At 44.1% G+C, this 21247-nt stretch overlaps 1 protein-coding gene across 2 annotated transcripts in view; it reads right to left on the bottom strand.

The window, feature by feature from the left end:
- MYH15 (myosin heavy chain 15) overlaps positions 1-21247 on the bottom strand; it is a 142002-nt gene that overhangs the window by 64635 nt on the left and 56120 nt on the right. For both annotated transcript variants that reach the window (XM_053304969.1, XM_053304970.1), the window contains 10 exons: positions 20369-20518; positions 19721-19891; positions 18860-19039; positions 17955-18087; positions 13045-13112; positions 11151-11238; positions 10786-10903; positions 5781-5904; positions 3103-3239; positions 2757-3012 (listed from right to left, as the gene is read on the bottom strand). In XM_053304969.1, coding sequence (XP_053160944.1) covers positions 2757-3012; positions 3103-3239; positions 5781-5904; positions 10786-10903; positions 11151-11238; positions 13045-13112; positions 17955-18087; positions 18860-19039; positions 19721-19891; positions 20369-20518 — 1425 coding nt within the window. The remainder of the gene's footprint in view (positions 1-2756; positions 3013-3102; positions 3240-5780; positions 5905-10785; positions 10904-11150; positions 11239-13044; positions 13113-17954; positions 18088-18859; positions 19040-19720; positions 19892-20368; positions 20519-21247) is intronic.

Genomic DNA, 21247 nt, shown 5'->3' on the forward strand with positions numbered 1-21247 from the left:
GGGAACAAATCGTGAGCATTTTCAATTGTGTGTACCACTTCTGAAGTGTTTACTTACTTTTGAAATTGGCAAAGCTTATTTACAACCCTGGAAAGGTCCTTTATGGGAGGAAATGAAAAATGTGCTCCCTCTCCCTGGGGTATACCCGGATTTTAAACAGAGAAGGAACAGAGACAGGGCATGGTCCTTTTATCCCATGGGCACTCAACATGGAATTATTATTAATGGCCTGTGTTGGTCTATTGACCACAATAAATCTATGAAAAAAGCATCTATCTATCTATCTATCTATCTATCTATCTATCTATCTATCTATCTATCTATCTAGTGATATCTAGTGATATCTAGATATCGAGTTCAAATCCCCATTCAGCCATGATACTTGCTGGGTGACTGTGGGCCAGTCACTTCTCTCTCAGCCTGATCTACTTCACAGGGTTGTTGTGAGCAGAAACTTCAGTATGTAGTGCACCGCTCTGGGCTCCTTGGAGGAAGAGCGGGATATAAAATGTAAATAAATAAATAAATAAATAAATAAATAAATAGTGTATATACTGCCCTATATAAATTTCTGAGCGGTTTCAAATTAAAACCCCACAACAATTAAAACCTACTAGCTGGGCCGGGCACAAAGCATCAGCGCCTCCGGCCGGCCAACCCACCACTTCTGCCCCCCCCCCCAGCATGCCCAGCTTTCTGGCCGACTGGCCACGCCCCCACTTCTCCCCCCGACGTGTTTTCTGGCGGGCCGGTCAGCCCACTTCCTCTCTCCCCACCCCGCACTTTCTGGCTTGCAGTCCGTCTGGAAAGCTGGCCCATCAGCTCCTCATGCTGCCTCCTCCCAGCGGCCAGGCCGGACCACCGCCGCCACTGCCTCCTCCCAGCAGCTGGGCCAGACCAGCCCGCCGCCTACTGTTCTATGCAGCCGGCCCAGCCTGCCGCTGCCTCCTCCATCGTCTCCCCAGCAGCCAGCCCGACCCACTGCCATTGTCTCCCCGTCGCTATCTCCCAGGCAGCTGCTCTTGCGAGAGCTGCCACACACGAGATTAGTGACAGGTATGCCTAGGAGAAATAAATATATAGATAATCATATAAAACAAATTAAAAGAACCATCAATACCATTATAAGCCTGATATACCAGGTACACCAGCCACTAGCAGTCCCCCTTCCAAAATACAGCTTTCACGGTGAGGGGGGGGGCAATTGTCACTGATTCCTCCTGAATCAAAAGTGTTCCATGTGACCTGGAAGTAGGCCCCTAAAAGCTGAGTGACTATCAGGGACCTACTTCTGGGTCTCATGAAGTTGTGTTGTGGGTTGGGGTAACAGCACATGTTTCCCCCACCCATGCAAACATCCATGCTTCAAAAGCAGAGCTGCTGGGGGTGGGAGCCCATTTCCTCTGGGCCAACAGAGAGCAAGGCAAACCAGACCATGCAGAAAGCCTTAGTTTTGTATCAAGCAAATATAAAAAGGTTCAAATTATCTTCTTCGTTCTATTTTTTTCCTACCACGAACATGTTTGACAATTTGTTCTCAGTCAGCCCTAGTTCTTGTAAACAACATTGTTGCCTTTCAAATCTATTTTTATTGGGTACAGTGCAGCATATTTTTAATTGCTCTGGCTATGTCTTTAGATCCTCATTTCATACCAGCTTATGATTCATAGCAAGTACTAAGCAATTATATGCTACATGAATTGTGTGTGCAACAGAGTACTATATTATAGAAATAAAAAAAGTTCTGTTTAAAGTGAGGACAATATTTCATGCATCTAATGAAGTAGCAGCCAGACTATGGGAAACACCTATATCAGGCAGCAGCAATATAGGAAGGTGCTGAAAGGCATCATCTTGTATTGCGTGGGAGATGGCAGTGGTAAACCCCTCCTGTATTCTACCAAAGACCATCACAGGGCTCTGTGGTTGCTAGGAGTTGACACCGACTCGACAGCACACTTTACTTTTAATGAAGTGGCATCTGATCTAAGTTCACAAAAGTTTATACCACAATAAAATTGCTAGTCTTTAAAGGACTACTGGACATTAAAAAGGACATTGTTGAACTGGAGAAGGTACAGAAGAGGGCAACCAAGATGATCAGGGGCCTAGAGCACCTTTCTTATGAGGCAAGACTACAACACCTGGGGCTTTTTAGTTTAGAAAAAAGACGTCTGCGGGGAGACATGATAGAGGTCTATAAAATCATGCATGGCATGGAGAAAGTGGGAAGAGAGAGATTCTTTTCCCTCTCACACAACACTAGAACCAGGGGTCACTCCATGAAATTGATTGCCAGGAGGTCTAGGACCAACAAACGGAAGTACTTTTTCACACAACGCGTGATCCACTTGTGGAGCTCTCTGCCACAGGATGTGGTGACAGCCAACAACCTGGATGGCTTTAAGAGGGGTTTGGATGACTTCATGGAGAAGAGGTCTGTCAATGGCTACTAGTCAGAGGGCTGTGGGCCACCTCCAGCCTCAAGGGCAGGATGCCTCTGAGTACCAGTTGCAGGGGAGTAATGGCAGGAGAGAGGGCACGCCCTCAACTCCTGTCTGTGGTTTCTGGCGGCATCTGGTGGGCCACTGTGTGAAACAGGATGCTGGACTAGATGGGCCGTGGGCCTGATCCAGCAGGGCTGTTCTTATGTTCTTATGACTCCCTGTTTAAATATGTGTTCTGCTGTGGACCCCATTTGTTGTGCCCAAGATTTAAATGCACCAACAGAAAGGCTTGATTTGGTTTTCACTTACTGCCTGCAGCTGAAGGAGCAGGTCATTCTTCTCCTGCACCAGAGACACCTGCTTTTCTTCAAGTTCCTTCCTCCTAGCTTCCGACTTCTCTAAGGCCTCCTTCAGTTTCAGGAATTCTTCCTTCATATTGGCCATTTCTTTTTCAGTTTCTGCAGACTTCAGCAGGGGCTTGATCTTAAAGAATAGCTTCATCCAAGGCCAGTTTTTCACAACCATAAAAGCTCGGATGTTCCACTGGATCACAAGAAGCGCATCTCTAGTTCAAAAGAAGAAATATTTAATTCTTGAGTTTTGGATATGCCAACATCTGTCCACAGCATTATGAATACGAATTAGACTGGAATACCTTCGCTCTACAATCTTCTGGAACTCAATGCGCATCAACTTGCCTCGGGCTCTGGCTTGAATTAGTGTTAAAATCTTGGCTAATCTCTCATCCCTCATTTCTTCCAGATGGCCCAAGAGACCAGCCTTAAAGAACACCTGCAAATAAACCATGAGTTAAGGATTCATTGCAGAATACATTCAACACAATACTTTTTTTGGTAAAATAACGACACACTTCAAGTTCAGTTACTCATCATAACAATACTAACTAAATCAGACTAGTAACGATGCTCCTTAACTTGTTCTGGCAGGTTTCTGGAGGAAAAGCCATGCAATAACTATATAGCATAAAGTGTGTGCCCAGTGCAGGTGAAATGACCCTGTAGTCTCCTATATGTATGTAGCCTGACACATAATTTGGTATTGCTCATTAGACTAGCTCAAACTGCTGCTACAGCCCTAGGCTTGGTTCTGTGTCCAGCCCACATGATAACACTTCGCTAAAAGCAACTTATATAAATTTTTTTAAAGCCAAAAAGAAGGATAGACACAGCATAGCATTTTAAAGCTTGGGGTATGTCTCTAGCCTTCTCTGTTGGCTTTAAAAAAACACGTTTGTGAGTCGTGGTTAGCTCTACCATCTAACATTATCCATTCACTTGAAAACCTAGCTATTAGCAATGATGAGTGCCGATTAAAGCACTACAGGTAAATCAGAGATTTGAATTATATATCTTGGATAGTAGACTACTAGTCTTATTTCTGATCTAATGTATCTCTCTCTTTTTAATTATGTCTGATGCCTTGCATTATGGTTTGATTTTGTTCTATTCATCTAATCCATAGTGCTACAAAGATATTGGCTTACATGCTGCACAGTGTAAAGCAGGCCATTCAGAACTGTGCATGCACCACTGTGGGCATCTAACAAACATGCCCATGATGCTGTACAACATGGGTCTTCTGCGACTACTTATCCTTGAGAAATCACACATTGCAATGCCATCTGGATTGGAATGCTATGCATTATTAAGAAAAGGGGGCACATTCCAGCATGCGTTAGGCACGTGAATATCCACCGAAATCAATAACCTTAAGCATTCCTGGCTAAGGCTGGACAAAATTGAGCATCTTATCCCATCAGCATTCCTAGCAAGAGCTCAGCTCTACTGCAAAATAAATACAGTTCATTGTTTTGTCATTGTAAAATGAACAATGACACAAAGCCAGCTAAGGGTCAGCAACCGGACAATTGCTTTCCTAGCACTAAGATGGAACATGCTGTAGAAAGCAGAGGGTCAGGCAGAGGAGAAGGAATCATGAAGGCAGAGAGTCTGCGCAATATTCACATTGAGGGCTAGACTTCAAGTGGTGTGCCAGAGCGAGGGGAGATGCTCATGCAATGTGTACGTTATCCCCTTTGCTCCAGCCCAGCTCTTGAGAATGAACGGGCTGGGCTGTTAATGTTTCTGCTTTTAATAGACATTTGGGAATGCCATCTAAAATGTGTATGAATATTACAACACTTGCCCTACTTTTTACTTTCAGCATAGGTTAAAATATAGTGACTGACACAGGAAGCGAGGATTATTAGGTCAAGATGAAGGATTTAAGTCTAACCCTTTTAGATATGGCAGATATTATGCTACTTTGATTTGCAAGCACAAAGTCAAGCAAGCCATCTAGCCCCAAATTACCAAGCCATAGTGGATTGGTGACCTCAGGAAATGAGGGCTGTTTCTCCCCTTTCATTTGTCAGTCAAGGGAGCACTCCCTTTTCTGACTAAAACCATAACATAGGAAGGACTTGCACACAGGGCTACTTGTGAAAAGGCGCTCCTATTATTATTATTATTATTATTACTACTACTACTACTACTACATTTATATCCCGCTCTTCCTCCAAGCAGCCCAGAGTGGTGTACTACATACTTGAGTTTCTCTTTCACAACAACCCTGTGAAGTAGGTTAGGCTGAGAGTGAAGTGACTGGCCCAGAGTCACCCAGCTAGTTTCATGGCTGAATGAGGATTTGAACTCGGGTCTCCCCGGTCCTAGCCCAGCACTCTAACCACTACACCATGCTGGCTCTATCGCTGCAAACCACCATGGGGAGTTTCCCAAATGCACATTGCACATTTTGAGGGCCGCAAGTTTGCTCAATTAAAAGAGAAAGACGTATTGTGGATTTTAGAGGAGGATTGTACAAGAGTGCTATTACGCTATAGCAGCTGAACAAAAGTTTCCATTGAAATAAATAAGGAGTGCCACAGTTGTGCAACCACAAGCACGTAACACAACACTAGTCTGGACTCGCAACAGTTTTGTGTTAGGGTAAAGTCCTTCCACAAGCAGTTTGTTGCTCAGTGCTTGATGCAACGGATTCATGTTTCATCGGAAGAAATATTTTTTTCTTTAGAATTCTCATATATGAGAATATATGGGCATATTTGAGTTGAATCACTTAAGGTTTACATGGTTAGTTGACTAAGATTGCTTTGGTCAGGAATCAGTCCTACTTATTTTTACACTGATATCCCACTCTTAAAAAGGCCAGAGCAGTTCACATGGGCTTTCTAGTGGTCTGCTATGGAGGAACTGCTCAGATCCATACCTGCTTAGCTTTAACGGTACTACAACATTAAATGAACCTAAATAATTCACTGACCTCAAGACAAGATTCAAACAACAGCTTTACCTTTGTATGTCCAAACCGGTACTGGTTATGATCGATATCTAAAGAGCCAAGTAATTTTTCAGCAGCTTTTCTGCTGTCTACAAACTTGTCCTCTGGAATTGCAGAAGGATTCAGAATGCGGTACCTGGTAATAGCAGATAAAATATATGTATATTAATATTAATGGAAGTCTGGACTAGGTTCTCCTGCCTCTCTTTATGCAGCATTAAGGCAGGAGTAAGTCATTGATTTACTTTCTGCTCATTAGGAAACTGACTTATTACTACAACAGAGGGAATAGCAATCTAATTTATTTATTATTTAAAATTTTCTTATATATAAAATAGAGTAAAATCAATTAAAACAATTTCACAGAATAAAAAAGTTTAAACAATTTCATGGGATAAAAACCTCATGCGGGGTGTGCTGAGTACAATCATCCCTTTTTGGAATGAATGGACCACCCGCCATCAGCAGGAGAATAGCATTTAAATCCCTTTAAATGGCATGCAAGTCCTTCTGCTGACAGCAATTGCAACACCGCCCCCCAAAGAGCCCTGGACTGAAACAGTTTTATTCAAGCACAATTACTGGCAGTGGGGGATGCAGAGGGGCACTATTTTTCTGTTACTCTGGGAAGGGATCATGAGGACTTCCTAGGAGGGAATATATATATCTGAGGGAGGGCAAAGGATCTTGGGGTCTGATCCACTGTGACCAACATTAGGAAGCTGCCATATACTGAGTGAGACCATTGGTCTATCTAGCTCAGTATTGTCTTCACCCAGACTGGCAGCGGGTTCTCCAAGGTTGCAGGCAGGACTCTCTCTCAGCCCTATCTTGGAGAAGCCAGGGAAGGAACTTGGAACCTAGATGCTCTTCATCGGCTCCATCCTGAGGGGAATATCTTCCAGTGCTCACACTTCTAGTCTCCCATTCAGATGCAACCAGGGCAGACCCTGCTTAGCTAAGGGGACAAGTCATGCTTGCTACCACAAGACCAGCTCTCCTCTCCAAGGATGTTGTTGTGATGGCAGACCACAGCCAAGCCATCCAGGGACACCAAAGCACACTTCTACCCCCGTGTCAGCTTGCCGCCCAGGGATTAGCTCTCTCATGAGGGCCAGTCCACTGGGGATGACCAGAGGCTCTAAGACCTTTGGTCCTCCATTGGACTGCTCTCATGAGGCAGGAAATCTGAATAAAGGGGCCCCTGCTTGTGTGGGGCCCCTGATTTGCTCAAGTTAAAACAGAATTTTTACACAGTTTTACACCTCTCCAGGCAATTTTTTCATGCACGCAAATGAGAATGTGCTGCTCCATGTGTCTAGGCAGTACCAGGTAGGCAGACTAGGGAAGCACTGGGACCAGGGATAGATCTTCTCGATCTTTCACATTTCCCAGGTTTGTACCCACATTGTGGCATATGCTAATCTGCTGTCACGGGAAATTGTAGGAGAGGGGATCCCTGATGATCAGCGATCCCAGGAGATTAAGGCCAGAAGTGGGGAACAAGGGACACTGAGAAGAAAGCATCCTTCCATCTCACTCTTGCGTTTGACAGGCTTAGAAGTTTGAGATGTGATGTGCCACCGTCCCTGTTGCTAAGCAACAACTTCAGTAGCTCGGAGATGGGGGCATGGCAAGTGCTCAGAGAGCACTTAAGGGCAGTGCAGCCTGCACACTACTTTTTTCACCACTTCCCCCCTCTGCATTACAAAGAAGCTAGATTACAGTGACAGAAAAGTTGCCTTCCCATAATATACTCCCATGTTCATTTACAGGAAGGCTGCCATGTGCCCTCTTGACCTAGTTATGAGGGGGGGAAATAGCAAAAAGGGGCATCTAGTAGGATCCATTGAGCAGCAGTGGGCTAATGGCTACCAACAACTACGGATCCAGGGTTGATTGTATGTGCATTTCAGTCTTCCAAGTCAGGGATTCTTGACCTTGGGTCCCAGAAATTGTTGGATTACAACTCCCACTGTATTATAAGGTATACATGGCTAGAAGTTCCCAGTCTGGGTCCCCAACTGGCCAAGGCCATTGTGGCTGGGGATGATGGGAGTTGTAGTCCAAAAACATCTAGGGACTGAAGGTTGAGAATGCCTGTTCTAGGCCAACCATTGATGGGGCATGGCAAGTGCTCAGAGAGGCAGCCCCTGAGAAGCATGGCAGGCATGGAACAGGTGTTTCCATGGGCAAGTGTGGGCCACCGTCTCTATGATTTTGGTTCCAGAAACAGCACAAAACCACAGTGATGGCTGCATCTGCGTTCGGATGTAAGACTGCTGCCCCAAACTGCAGGATAAAGTGGAGAAAATCACTGCAAACCAAAGATTCTAACTGGAGTTTAGCGAGGGATACCACAGGTTGCTTTGGGCACAAAACTGTGGTTTCATGCGTTCAGACGTACAGGGATTCCATCCTCTGCCCAACTAAACTTTGGTGTTAGGTGCAAATGGGACCATACTTTAAAATATTTCATTTTGTATTTTGACTGGGAAACTTGGCTCTCTACAGATTTAAAATTTAAAAACATAACAAAATCAGTGTGATGACTTCCAATAATGACAGAAGCTTTGGTCCTTTCATTCTCATGTTCTCAAGACTGTAAGGAGGATACAATGGTTATCTTCTGGCACCAGGGTGCAATCTGGCCTAGAAGGCGCCTGCCCAATCTCAGGTGTTAGGTTACTAGATGCAGAAGAAAACATGCTCAGAGGCACCGTTTTTAAAAAAATATCACTACTTCACAAGCTATGAGGCTGAGATAAGCAAGCAGATATTCTGGGATCACATCCTGGTCCTAATGAAGCTTTAGATGGGCTGCATAACTTCCTTCAAATCTAGAGGCACCCTAACTCAAGCAGTTATGAGCCTACCCCTTGTTCAGTTTTTGAAACTCAAGTACTGCGTTTCTCTGCTATTAGAAACAAATATTTAGATGAAAGAAATCTGTATAAAATATATACTGTTTGGAGCTATTCTTTATGGGAAATAAAGAGTTGTAAATTGCATCTAAGATTAATAGTTTCCCTTTATCTCTCATCAAGAAGCATAGCTCCAAACAATATACATATTAAACAACATTGCTTCCTGGAAATATTTGATTTTTAATAGAGAAATGTAATATTTGAATTTCTTATAAATTAAAAAAAACCCCAAAAACTCTGAAGAGGCTGTCTAAATATTCTATTGCTTGTTGAAACAGTTTTTTGAATTTCTGCCAAGATGTGCAACAGTTTCATTCAGTTCTGATTGTAAAGAGAACAAAAAATGATCTTTTGAGTAATATAATGGGATTTTTATCCAGAGGTGATATGTGCATGTTATGGGCTTGATTTAAAGCTGATCAGGGTCTAAGACTGAAAAAAGAACATCAGAGTTCCTTAACAGTCAGTTGATCCATCTAAAATAGGACTTAATTGTTAGGAATCCGTAAATAAGACTGAATTGTTTCTGAATATAGAGATCTCTCTGCGGAGTGTGGAATGGAGAAAGTCATCAAAGATGGGGAAAGTAACACATCCATCCAACCCTGCAAGCTAAGGCGAAGGGCTGACCAAGGCAGTTGCTTCAAACTGTGTCAGATCATTGGTCCATCAAACTCAGTATTGTCTGCACTGATGGGCAGCAACTCTCCAGGCTTTCAGAAGTGGTCTTACCTGAAAATGCCGGGGATTGAAATGGGGCTCTCTTCTGCATTAAAGCTGTAGCAAGGGGACAAGTGGATGAGGCTGCTGAGTCCTGGCTATGGTCCTTCCCCCAACACCATCACACTGATGGTGATCTGTGTTGCAACAGTAGAGCGAGCGTGGTGACAAATATCCCTAGACCACAGGGCCCAGGGAACCGCTAAGGCACCCCTGCTCCATTGCCCCTTTCGCCCACACTTCCTACACACAGCAAGCCAATCACCCCTCCCGCCTGCATCTGAAGAGGAAGGGGGTCTGGCTAGTGCTGGGAAGGCATGTGCAGAGGCCTCTTGCCCTCTCCAGCCTGCAAAGCACTTGCTTCACTGGCTAGATATTTCCTTTGCAAGCAGGGGAGAAAAAGGAAGTATCCAGCCAGTGAAGCAATCACCTTGCAGGCTGGAGAGGGTGAGGGGCCCCGGCATATCCCAGCACTGGCCACACCCTCTGCATCTTCATGATGATATATGGGGAAGGGGGGGCTGGTGTGTGGTGGGTGGGACGTGTGGTGGCAGTGGAAGGGGCAATGGAGAAGGTGGGGCAAAGGGCGCCTTGGCAGCCCCCCGGGCCCAATGGCTCGGGGACATTTGTCCCACCAGCTCCACTGTCCCTACACACATGTTCTGCCTGCAATGCATGTGCTCTGCGGTTGAGCTGTAGCCAGTGTTCCCTCTAACAGGGATTCCCCTATGTGGTTGACTACAACTCCCATAATCCCCAAGCAAAAGCCATTGCAGTTGGGGATTCTAGGCATTGTAGTCAACAACATCGGGGAATCCCTGTTAGAGGGGACACAGGCTACAGCCCGGTCCAAAGTTCCAAGGGCAGTGCCATCTTGGTTTGGCTTCTTTTTGAGTCGAGAAAGTATCAGAGGCTAAAGGCATTTCTGTAAGTTATGATTTAGGTAGAGGATCCATGAGGGGGGGAAAGAGAGAGAGGGAGAGGGGGAGGGAGAAATTGGAGGGGGGAGAAGAGGTAGCAATTAGCAGTTCCTACAGAGAGAGTGAGAGCGGCAGGCACCTTGGAGTACAGTACCGTGCCTCTCTCTGAAAGGAGGAAATGCTGCCTGGTAGGAGCACATACGCTGCTTGCCTCCACTCATGCTCTCCCTGAAAATAAGCCAAATGTTACATAAGCCTCCAGTGCTCTCTCTGCTCAAAAGGAAGTCAAGCCCAGCTACTGCTTATCACTGGCTTGAGAAAGTGGGGAGAGTTCAACACACGGGGGTGGTGGTTCTTGTTCTTGTAGTTGCTGCTGCTGTTTTACTCAGTTGACAGCAAAGATTTGCAAGCAGTATCGACTTGGCTAAGCTATTGATCTCCACACACTACCTTTGCTTAAAGTCAGCATAGATAACTCTGTTTGGAAAACCCTTGCGGCAAATGCGGATTCCTTCCAAGACACCATTACAGCGAAGCTGATGAAGCACAAGGAAAGGGTCCATGACACCTGGAAAGAAAACGGGGGAAACAATGTGAAAGGAAAACAGAACAGGAAAAGTGGAAGGAATTTATTTCAGTAATACACATACATGCATGCATGTATGCACGCGCACGCACAATCTATATCTATATCTATATCTATATCTATATCTATATCTATATCTATATCTATATCTATATCTATATCTATATCTATATCTGAAAGGGCATTACCAAAAACTAGACCCAATAAAATTATGTTGGATTTTCCTTACCTGGAGTTTTTGTTTCATTGGGAATAATGCAGCGCACAAAATGAGGCGCTGTGGATTTTAAATTAGTCATCAGTTTGTTTAAATTTTCCTATAATTAAAGAAAAATGACATTTTTAATAAGCTTACAGTATTTGGATTACACTATAATATAATACAGTATAATATACGTATTTGGATTACAGCTCTGTATACTAATTTATAGCTATTAATACTACAAAACACAAACTTTCTGTTGAGCAAACCATCAATTTCCACAGGACAAACACGTCAGAATACTGCAGCTCCTTTGCTCTCTATTATTTTCTTAGGTTTGCTTCACAGCCAGTGTAGGCAAATGAGCAGAGGAAGAAGTAGTGGACATAGCAGCAGAGCTGGATTTTGGATTTCCTGTACTCCTTCCTTAAGGGCAGTGCAGCCTACACACTACTTTTTTCACCACTTTCCCCCCTCTGCATTACAAAGAAGCTAGATTACAGTGATAGAAAAGTTGCCTTCTCATAATATACTCCCATGTTCATTTACAGGAAGGCTGCCATGTTCCCTCTTGACCTAGTTATGAGGGGGAAAAATAGCAAAAAGTGGCATCTAGTAGGATCCATTGAGCAGCAGTGGGCTAATGGCTACCAACAACTACGGATCCAGGGTTGATTGTATGTGCATTTCAGTCTTCCAAGTCAGGGATTCTTGACCTTGGGTCCCAGAAATTGTTGGATTACAACTCCCACTGTATTATAAGGTATACATGGCTAGAGGTTCCCAGTCTGGGTCCCCAACTGGCCAAGGCCATTGTGGCTGGGGATGATGGGAGTTGTAGTCCAAAAACATCTGGGGACTGAAGGTTGAGACTGCCTGTTCTAGGCCAACCACCCCTGCTAAGTTGGCAAAGAGGCACCTTTTAATATGGTGATTCTCTTTATTTAGCAGGGGGAGAGTAACTGGCCCTATCCACCCCCAGCACAGTACCGCCAGTGACTGTTGCTGGTGTCTATCTTATGTTTCTTTTTTTAGATTGTGAGCCCTTTGGGGAAAGGGTTGCATCTTATTTGTTTGTTATTTCTTTGTGTAAATCACCCTGAGCCATTTTTGGAAGGGCGGTATAGAAATCGAATGAATGAATGAATAAATAAATAAATAAGCCATTGATGGTGAAAAGAGCCTTAAAAGCAGAACACACAAGCTCCACCGCACTCCCTGTAGCATGAATGCGATATGCATTCAGAGATTTGCTTGCTTTCTTTTGTCTATCATGGCTCCCCGTGCATGGTGAATGGGCCATTGACTTGCTTGCCACAACTAGGAACTGTACTTTTGCTCACCACTGTTAACCTTCTCAGGGAAATTTGGGCAGTGTTATGCAAATCTGCAACTTCTGCAAATGGTGAGCAAGTCAGGTGACCCCTTTGCCATGAACTGGGCAGTGCTGTGGCTATAGGACCCCCCCCCAAAAAAATAAATGGCTGCCATGAGCAGGGCAGCTACATGTGAATCATCCTCATTGAATCTGGGCAACTATTGTTTAGATCAGGGGTTCCCAGCCTGTGGCACTTCAGATGTTGCTGAACCAACTCCCATCATCCCCAATTTATTATGGCTGGGGATGATGGACATTGTAGTCCATTGTAGTTCAGCAACTTCTGGAGTACCTCAGGTTGGAAAGCCCTGGTTTAGACATTTATTCTCTAGTGCTAAATCAGGAAAAACAAAAACAATACAAGCAATTGAACAAGAGAACCATACAAACAAAACAATCTAAACTCCAAAAGTGCTGAGTCAGGAAGCTGAATATTCGTGTCCTATGGAGTAGTTTCTAACTTCTCAGCTTCCTCGTTCTGAATATATTAGCCTCTTGGTAGTGATGACAGGTTATATTTAAAAAAGAAAATTGATCAATTACTTTGTGCATTGATGACACCGTTTGGAAGGAAGCACCTTTCTTGCGCTTCTTCTCTCCGCTGTGATCAGCTTAAGGTTAAAAAAAAGATGACAAAGTGAGCCACTCTGTTAAATTCTGTTTACAGCATTAATATAAAGGACTGACACGAAACTTGATTTATAAGCTCATAAGCAGGATTCTAGAAAGCCATGTACAGCATGATGCTGGCTTTTCTTGCACTCAGTCATGGGTTTGACTGCTACAAAGCTGTAGTGCAGGTTTGTTGGGGGCTTCAAATCCTCCCTGCCACATTTCATTCCTGTCTCTGTCAAACCATCGGCAATGCCAACAGCAGATTGCTGGGACCCTGCAGTAAATCCTGCTCAGGGCTTGCATGCAGCACAGAGCCACCACACAATGGAGTATTGGGTGCCTTCACCCAAGTTTACAAGTGAGAATGGGGGTGATGGGGGTGGTTCCTTCCATGCCACCCAAACAGGGGTAGCAGGTGAAGCTTTGATGGTGAAAGCTGCTCCCCCCCACCCATCTTTGTAAGATAAGGGTAAGGAGAGTCCTTGTTGCCCCCAACCTCCACTTACTGGTGGATGGAAGATGGGGGAAAGAGGAACTTCTCTTGCTGCCAAGTTCCTCTGTGACAACAGCAGAGCCTCTTCCGACCACCCTTCCCACTGGCCAAGGATGCAGGGGTCTCTGGGAGAAAGCCCAGTGGCCACCATGGCCACCATAGTGGGTTCAGGGGTTGTCCCACTTGGTTAGGCTCTAGGATGGGTGTGGATCCTCTGCTGATAACCAATTTGGCTAATTGCTCATGCCACTGTTGACCATGGTCAAGAAATGAAGTATGATGTAGCAATAGTAGTAGAAGTAGAAGTAATGCCAGAGCTCTTGGTGAGGTGAATACTGGTTCTCATGTGGTGCTTGAGGGTTGATGTAATGTCACATGTGTTGGCATTTCACTGGCATTGGGACCCTTTCGGCCAAATTTTCCTACATGAAACAAATATTTTAAACTGTTTTAATTGTTGTTTTTATCCTATAAAACTGTTTTGTTTTGTTTTGTCTTTCTGTTTGTTGTATTTTTAAACTATGTACACTGCCCAGAGATGTATATGTTAGGTGGCCTACAAATGTGATAAATAATAAATACATGAAAAAGCATGCAAACTATGGCCTTGTTTGCCTGATGCCAGCCCTGCTCATTCCATATGAGGAGAACCAGAAGTCACAGCTTTTCACATGGGTATGGGGCTGTGGTGCAACCCTTGGCATCTCCAGCTGGAGCTGGGAAAGACTCCTATCTGAAACCCTGGAGAGCAGCTGCCAATCATAGTAGATGTATTGGGCTAATCCAGGGATACACAACTTCAGCCATTCTGCTGTTTTTGGACTCCCATCATCCCCAGCCACAGTGGTCAACAGTCAGGCATGATGGAAGTTGTAGTCTGACACCTGCAGGAGGGCCAAAGTTGTGCAGCCCTAGGCTAGATTCAATGGTTCCAATGCTCCTAATGGTACATTGGTAACACCCTACCTTTCTCTGGGTTCTGGCTATTGCTTGAAAATCAGCATATTTCTGATTTCACACTTTGCTATGGAAAAATGTCACAACATTCTGGTACCGATGTTACCTATGATGTTCTGACATCAGATTTGGCTTTAGCACAAGGAACAAAAGGAGATCCCTGCTGGATCAGACCAAAGCTCCACCTGGTCCAGCATTCCATTTCCCAGACTAGCCAAGAACATAAGAACAGCCCTGCTGGATCAGGCCCAAGGCCCATCTAGTCCAGCATCCTGTTTCGCACAGAGGCCCACCAGCCAACCAAATGTGTCTGCAAGCCCCCAGGCTCTCTACTGCTGTTGTCCTCTAGCAAGTGGTATCCAGTGGCATTCTGCCACTGAAGGTTCCTATTAGCTGCCATTCATACCTAGTAAGTGTCGAGAGACCTGAGACTCCCTTTATGAATTCAGTTTTATAAATTGCAGGGGTGGCCCAAAAATTGCAGCCCCGAGGCAAAGTGTCATACCCCACAGCCCTTTGCCTTACTCCACAGCCCTTTGCCTTACCCCCAAACCCATCTCTGCAAGCTTTAAAAGTGGAATGGGGCTGAGGAGGAAGACGGGAAGTTGCCAAGAACCCTTGCTTCTCTCCTTGTGCCTCTTTGCAAGCTTGTCAAGGAGTGTGAGGAGAGGCCGCCCTTGAAAACATTGCAAGGGTGAGATCAGCCTCGAAAAGCTGCTCCAATGGCAATAGTGTGTGTGTGTGGGGGGGGGATGTGCTGGTGCCCCAATAACCTGCCGCCTGAGCAACTACTTCACCTTGCCTCATGAAAGGGCCGCCTCTGATCAGCTGTATGATACAGTGTGTTCATATATCAAAGCAAAGGAGGAGAGCTGATCTTGTGTTAGCAAGCATGAATTGCCTGCCCTGGTTTGCATGTGGATGGATTAAGTATATGTATAAGCACTGTCTGCTGAAAAATATTCCCCTTTTCACTATTTAGGTAGTAGGGGCTGCCGGTACACCCTTCCTGCTGGTGTGCACCCATCCCACTGCCGGCATAAACCATCCCTGAGCCTCAGGTGCACATGCTCCCCCCCCCTGTACCTGCTATGGGCCTGTGCTGCCCCACACACCCCCAGCAGTGCATGCCCCAGCAGTAAGGGGGGAAGGTGTGCACTGAAGGTGCTGGCCGAGCCTGTCCTGCCCTCATGTCTCCTGTCTCTGTCTCAGAAGATGCGGCAGAAGGTGCAGGGGAGCACATGCATCCTGTCAGTGGGAAGGGAGCATGGGTGGGGGGTCAAGTCAAGTCAGGGGCCACCAGTGGGGTCTGCATGGGCTGCCAGTGGCCTGTGGGCCACACAGTGGAGAACGCTGCCATGGAGATGGGGCCAAAGCTCAGTGATAGAGCATCTGTTTGGCATGCAAAAGGTCCCAGTTTCAATCCTTGGCATCTCCAGGTAGGACTGGGAAAGGTTCCTGCCCAAAACATTGTAAAGCCACTACCAGTCAGAGTAGACAATATTGAGCTAGATGAACCAATGGTCTGACTTGGTACAAAACAGTTTCCTATGTTCCTATGTTCCAGTGCTTCTGTGACACCTTAATCCAACTCAGGTTGATTTTAAGTTGTTGCCACACCTGAGATAAGCCAGAGTCCAGAGCACTGTAACTGTTTTAATCAACTTTGTTAATTAACCGGTTGGACTGGAAGTGCTGCAAACAGTCCATTAGAATGGCTACCATTTGTTCCTTGATTACAAAAGTGCAATAAAGGGAAGGGAGTTGTACCATATGTTTCATGCTGCTCTGATGTGATACTGATAAAATGGCCATGCCCTTTGGCTGATGAAGTGTGAAGGCCGTAGAAACAAGTCCAAGAAATCATGTTCTGTGGCAGGCAGAAACCCCGTGGGCAAAAATGGCAATTCTCGGTTACCTGCAATGATTTGCAAGTGGCAGGTTTTGTTATTTTGGCTCTGTTTCTTCACTAATCTGCATCATGGTGCCTACATTTTGGTTCCATCTTTGAGACACCCTCTTATGATTCATGACAATTACTTCTACTCAAATGAGGTTCTTAATAAATATGCTGTAAGTGATTGTGGCTGTAGGATATACCAGCTAAATCTCTTTAATGAGTCACAGTCCTACTTCTTTAACATCAACTTATGGAAACCTGCAAATTGCTGTGCATAAAATGCTCCATCAAATAAATGGTCATTTAAGAGCTATTTCTTCTCTGCATATGAAGATTTCAGGATCCAGCAATTTGGTACAGGGAAGCATTCTATTCTTTACCTTCCTCCTACCCTTAATTTAAAGATAGACTGGCAACATACAGACCGTCTCCCCACTTCACCTCAAGCAAAATGAATGTCTCTGTTTAAAATATGTTTTTATAGAGCCATGAGTGACGTGGTGGTGGTGTGGTACTACTACTACTACAACTACTACTACTACTACTACTACTAATAATAATAATAATAATAATGCTTATGTTCACTAAGCCAATATCACATCATCACTTTTTCTTTGTCCCCACCCCACCCCCGTTCATATAATCACCTTCCCCCGGTGCAGAGTAAACATGGGTGTAGCAAACCGATCATGTGGCTTGGCCATTATAAGCACCAACTGCTGGCCTGTGTGTAATGGGTTCATGTCATTCTTGCTATGCAAGACAGCAGTTGGTGCTTATGGTGTCAGATCCATACAACCAATTCCCTAGAAACTCATTCCGCCCATGCACAAACTCATCCCCAGCCAGGCTCCTGTATATTGGCAAATGCATCTTCTCTGAATGCACTGTGAATTGGCACCCTCCAATATTTTCCACAGTTCATGCTCTGACCCCCTGTAGTATTTAGCCTGCTCCTCTGTATGGGTTGCTTCACTTCTTTCACAGCAACATTCCTACCAACTGTATAGTCATCAAAGAGCTACCGTTAATGCAGCACCCTATCACAAGGATTCCCGAGCCTGGGTCCCCAGATATTGTTGGACTACAACTCTCACCATCCACAGCCACAATGGCCTTGGACATCTGGGGACCCAGCATGTGAACTTCTGCCCTAGCATTCATACTTTATAATGGACATATCTGTTGCTTTCATGCAGGTGTGTGTCAAGCATTTTACAGCTACAACTTTAAAATGTAATATATGAAAGTGGCGTGTGGCTGCAGGCAGCTGATCTTGGTTCTGAGCCAGTAAAAAGGCTGTGTGATACATGAAGGGAACTCTGTGCCAGGTGCTTGAATCAATGGGAAAGACAATACCTCCATTTCCCACAGAGATGCAATGAAAGGAATTACATTTAAGGCTGCAAGATGTTCAGATATCAGGATTTAGTGTATTTAACTTCTCTTCAAGCTTTAGTCTAGGAAGTAGATCATAATTCCACTTACCACTGTCAGCACTGACATAATTTTCAAACAGGCTTCCCAGCAGTTTGTTGGAGGCTTTTTGAAAAATACCCACCACCGTTTCATTGAGCGGGTCTTTGTTTTTCTCAAGCCAACCAACGATATTATAGGGCACCTAAGAACATATATAGACATTCAAAATGTACAAAAGGAGAATAAGAGAAATGGAAGATAAAAAATGAGGCCAAATATCTTTTTTAAAAAACAAACCAACTTACAACCATTTCATATCCTGGTTTGACCTATGATGGATTTCATAAACTGGGTCACTTCAGTAGTGATCCCACTCCACCTTTCAATGGTCCCCATAAAATATTCAACTTCTTCATGTCAGGCTCTAGTCCCCTGAATCATAACCATCTCATTATTTTTCACATCCTCCCAGTCTTTCAGTCCTTCCCATCACTTCTTTACTATGTCAGGATCAAACAGTGTCATTTTATAAAGGAAACTTTCCCTTCTATCATAGCTCTAAAGACAAGGCATGAAAATACAAGGCAGACATTCTCAAGTGTGGTAAAAATGGTTTTTAGTCAACCAATCTCTTTATTTCGGTCAATGACCAGCTTAAAATGGAAATGGTTTTGACACACATTTGCTGAATTCAAAGGCAGAGAATGTGCGTCCAAACCACCATGTCTGTCTTCAACCCAATAAAACCTTTTCAAAAACACCAGATTAGTGTTTTGTGGGGTTTTTTGCCATTAGAACCATTGTGGTCCATTATTGCATGGAATTTCATGCATATTTCAACATTCTAATCCACATCTCAGGACAATGGGAATGATGCTGTTTGTACAGCTAGAAGGATATTTTTAAGCTGCAAAGTTAGGGCCATTTGAAGAGACCTTATTTGGTGAGCATATTAGCAAATGCTAAAAACCTACCACTCCAGCATAATGCAGGAGTTCAAAATGAGCTTCATATTTTCTTTTCTTGTCAGGCCTGGGTTTCTGCAGGTTGGGTGATTTGCCAAGATGGTTGTCATAGAGTTTGGCTTTGAATGTCATATCTGTAGCTTTTGGGAACATGCATTCCTCTTCAAGGATAGACAAGATGCCCAGGGGCTATTCACAAAAACAGAAAGATACATGTTAGGATTTTGTCATTCGGATTAGCTTGAATGAGTGCTATATGAGGGAAATGTTTTGCCATAGCTATTAACATATTACTCTTTGGGCTGCACCAGACTTGGTGACAGAGTGCGAAAATTTTGCACTGAGTAATGACATAATATTGATACTTTGGTTTTAAAATGCTTAGATGGGCTGGCTTCTTTTTCTCAATAAATCAGTCAGAAAAGAAACCAAACATTATCACTCAGGTTTCTGCTTGTGATCCCCTGAGCTAAATGCAGCCATTGCATTGTGGCTTGTGAGGATGAGGAAATTATCAAACACACACACACACACACACACACACACCACTTGCTTTTGTAATTCTAGGCAGCCTGCAAAAAATGGGAGGTACTGAATTGTTGATAGGCCATCCTTGGTGCTCATGATCTACATTGGGCTTGTAGCTGAATATAATTACATCTTGCCCTTCCTAAAAGGAGCTCAGGGTAGCAAACAGGGTTTTTCTGCATTTCATCCCCACAACAACCAGTTTAGGTAGACTAGGCTGACAGATATTTTCTGATTCATGGTCACCAAGTAAGCTTCATGGCTGAGGGGATATGAACCCATGTCTCACTAGTTCTAGTCCCTCTGTACCCATTACACCACATAGGATTTGCAGTGCTATACCTTTTCAATGAGATCAATGCAGGCCTGCAAATCCATGCCAAAGTCTATGAAGTCCCATTCGATGCCTTCCTTTTTGTACTCTTCTTGCTCCAAGACAAACATGTGATGATTGAAAAATTGTTGCAGTTTTTCATTTGTGTAATTGATGCACAGTTGTTCAAAGCTATTATACTATGAGGGCAAAAAAGTCAAACTGTTTAATTTGCGTGGGATTAGAGAAACAGAGATACATTTCAAGAATAAAAGCCATAATATATGCAACAAACGTTTTATTAGTCTATGGCTTGAATGACTCCAAAACTGTATTTAATGTAGAGAACATGAAGGCATAATTTTCAGATTTAGGTGGAATTGTGGGCCTCTGAATTAAATACTAGTATGTGCCAGAGACAATTATTGGGGCATATTTCCCCAAGCCCCAATTCAGGGAACACCTGAACCCATCTCTCTCCCGCCACACCTATGTTTTGCTTCCTAGCCTACATAGTTCCTGATAAACTCAGCAAGCTGTAGTATCCTACATACTACAATCGATAGCTAATTCTTGCAGCAAATTTTATCTTCTGATAAACTAAAATACCTGAGCAAAGTCTACTCCTTTAAACCATCATCTTGCTTTTATGGGGAGGGGTGGTGTCAGTTACTTACATCAAAGATTTCAAAGCCAGCAATGTCCAGCACACCAATGAAGAATTGTCGTGGCAGCTTGGTGTCCAAGGTCTTGTTGATGCGGGTAACTAGCCACTTAAACATTCGATCATACACTGCCTTAGATAAGGCACCAACAGCATAGGACACCTACAGCAGAGAAGTGAAAACAGAGATATTTCCCTTGACTGTCCCACTTAAGTCCTACTGTCTGGGTTTAAACCTATCCCGTTACTTTACCTATAGCCAATAGCAGCTTTATCCAGCACAAAGAACATTGCACCTGGGAGACTTGGTGCCCATTTCAGTTCAGTCCTGAATTCCCTGTGTGGTCCTGGGAAAGTCAATTATTCATTACCCTCAGTCCCCCCACCTATAAAAATGGAATAATAGCTATACATGAAATCCACTGGAGGAATTTCGTTATTTGTTATCTGAGGAGAACTTGTCTTGTGGTAGCAAGCATGAATTGTCCCTGCTGCTAAGCTGGGTTCACTTTAGTTTACATTTGGATGGGAGGCTACCTGTAACCTTGGAGAGCCACTGCCAGTCAGTGTAAACAATACTGAGCTAAATGGACCAATGGTCTGACTTGGTATATGGCAGCTTCCTATGTTCCTATATGTTTGCTCAGCCCCAAGCAATAGATTTCCATAGAAAATCCCTTGGCTGGATTGAAATTTCCCCAGTTCTGTGTGTGTCCCCAGTGTTTACCACATACTTCCATGGAACTACATCCTGTTGAAATGAATGAGATATTTTTGAGGGAACATGGTTAGTATTGGACTAAAGAAGTGCAGTATAATTGACTAGCCACTAAGCCACAATAAAATATTTATAAAGCAGATAAATCAATATGTGTAGAATAGGTATACTGCT

Source organism: Hemicordylus capensis, chromosome 3 (assembly GCF_027244095.1).
Source record: "Hemicordylus capensis ecotype Gifberg chromosome 3, rHemCap1.1.pri, whole genome shotgun sequence".
NCBI classification, from domain to species: domain Eukaryota; kingdom Metazoa; phylum Chordata; class Lepidosauria; order Squamata; family Cordylidae; genus Hemicordylus; species Hemicordylus capensis.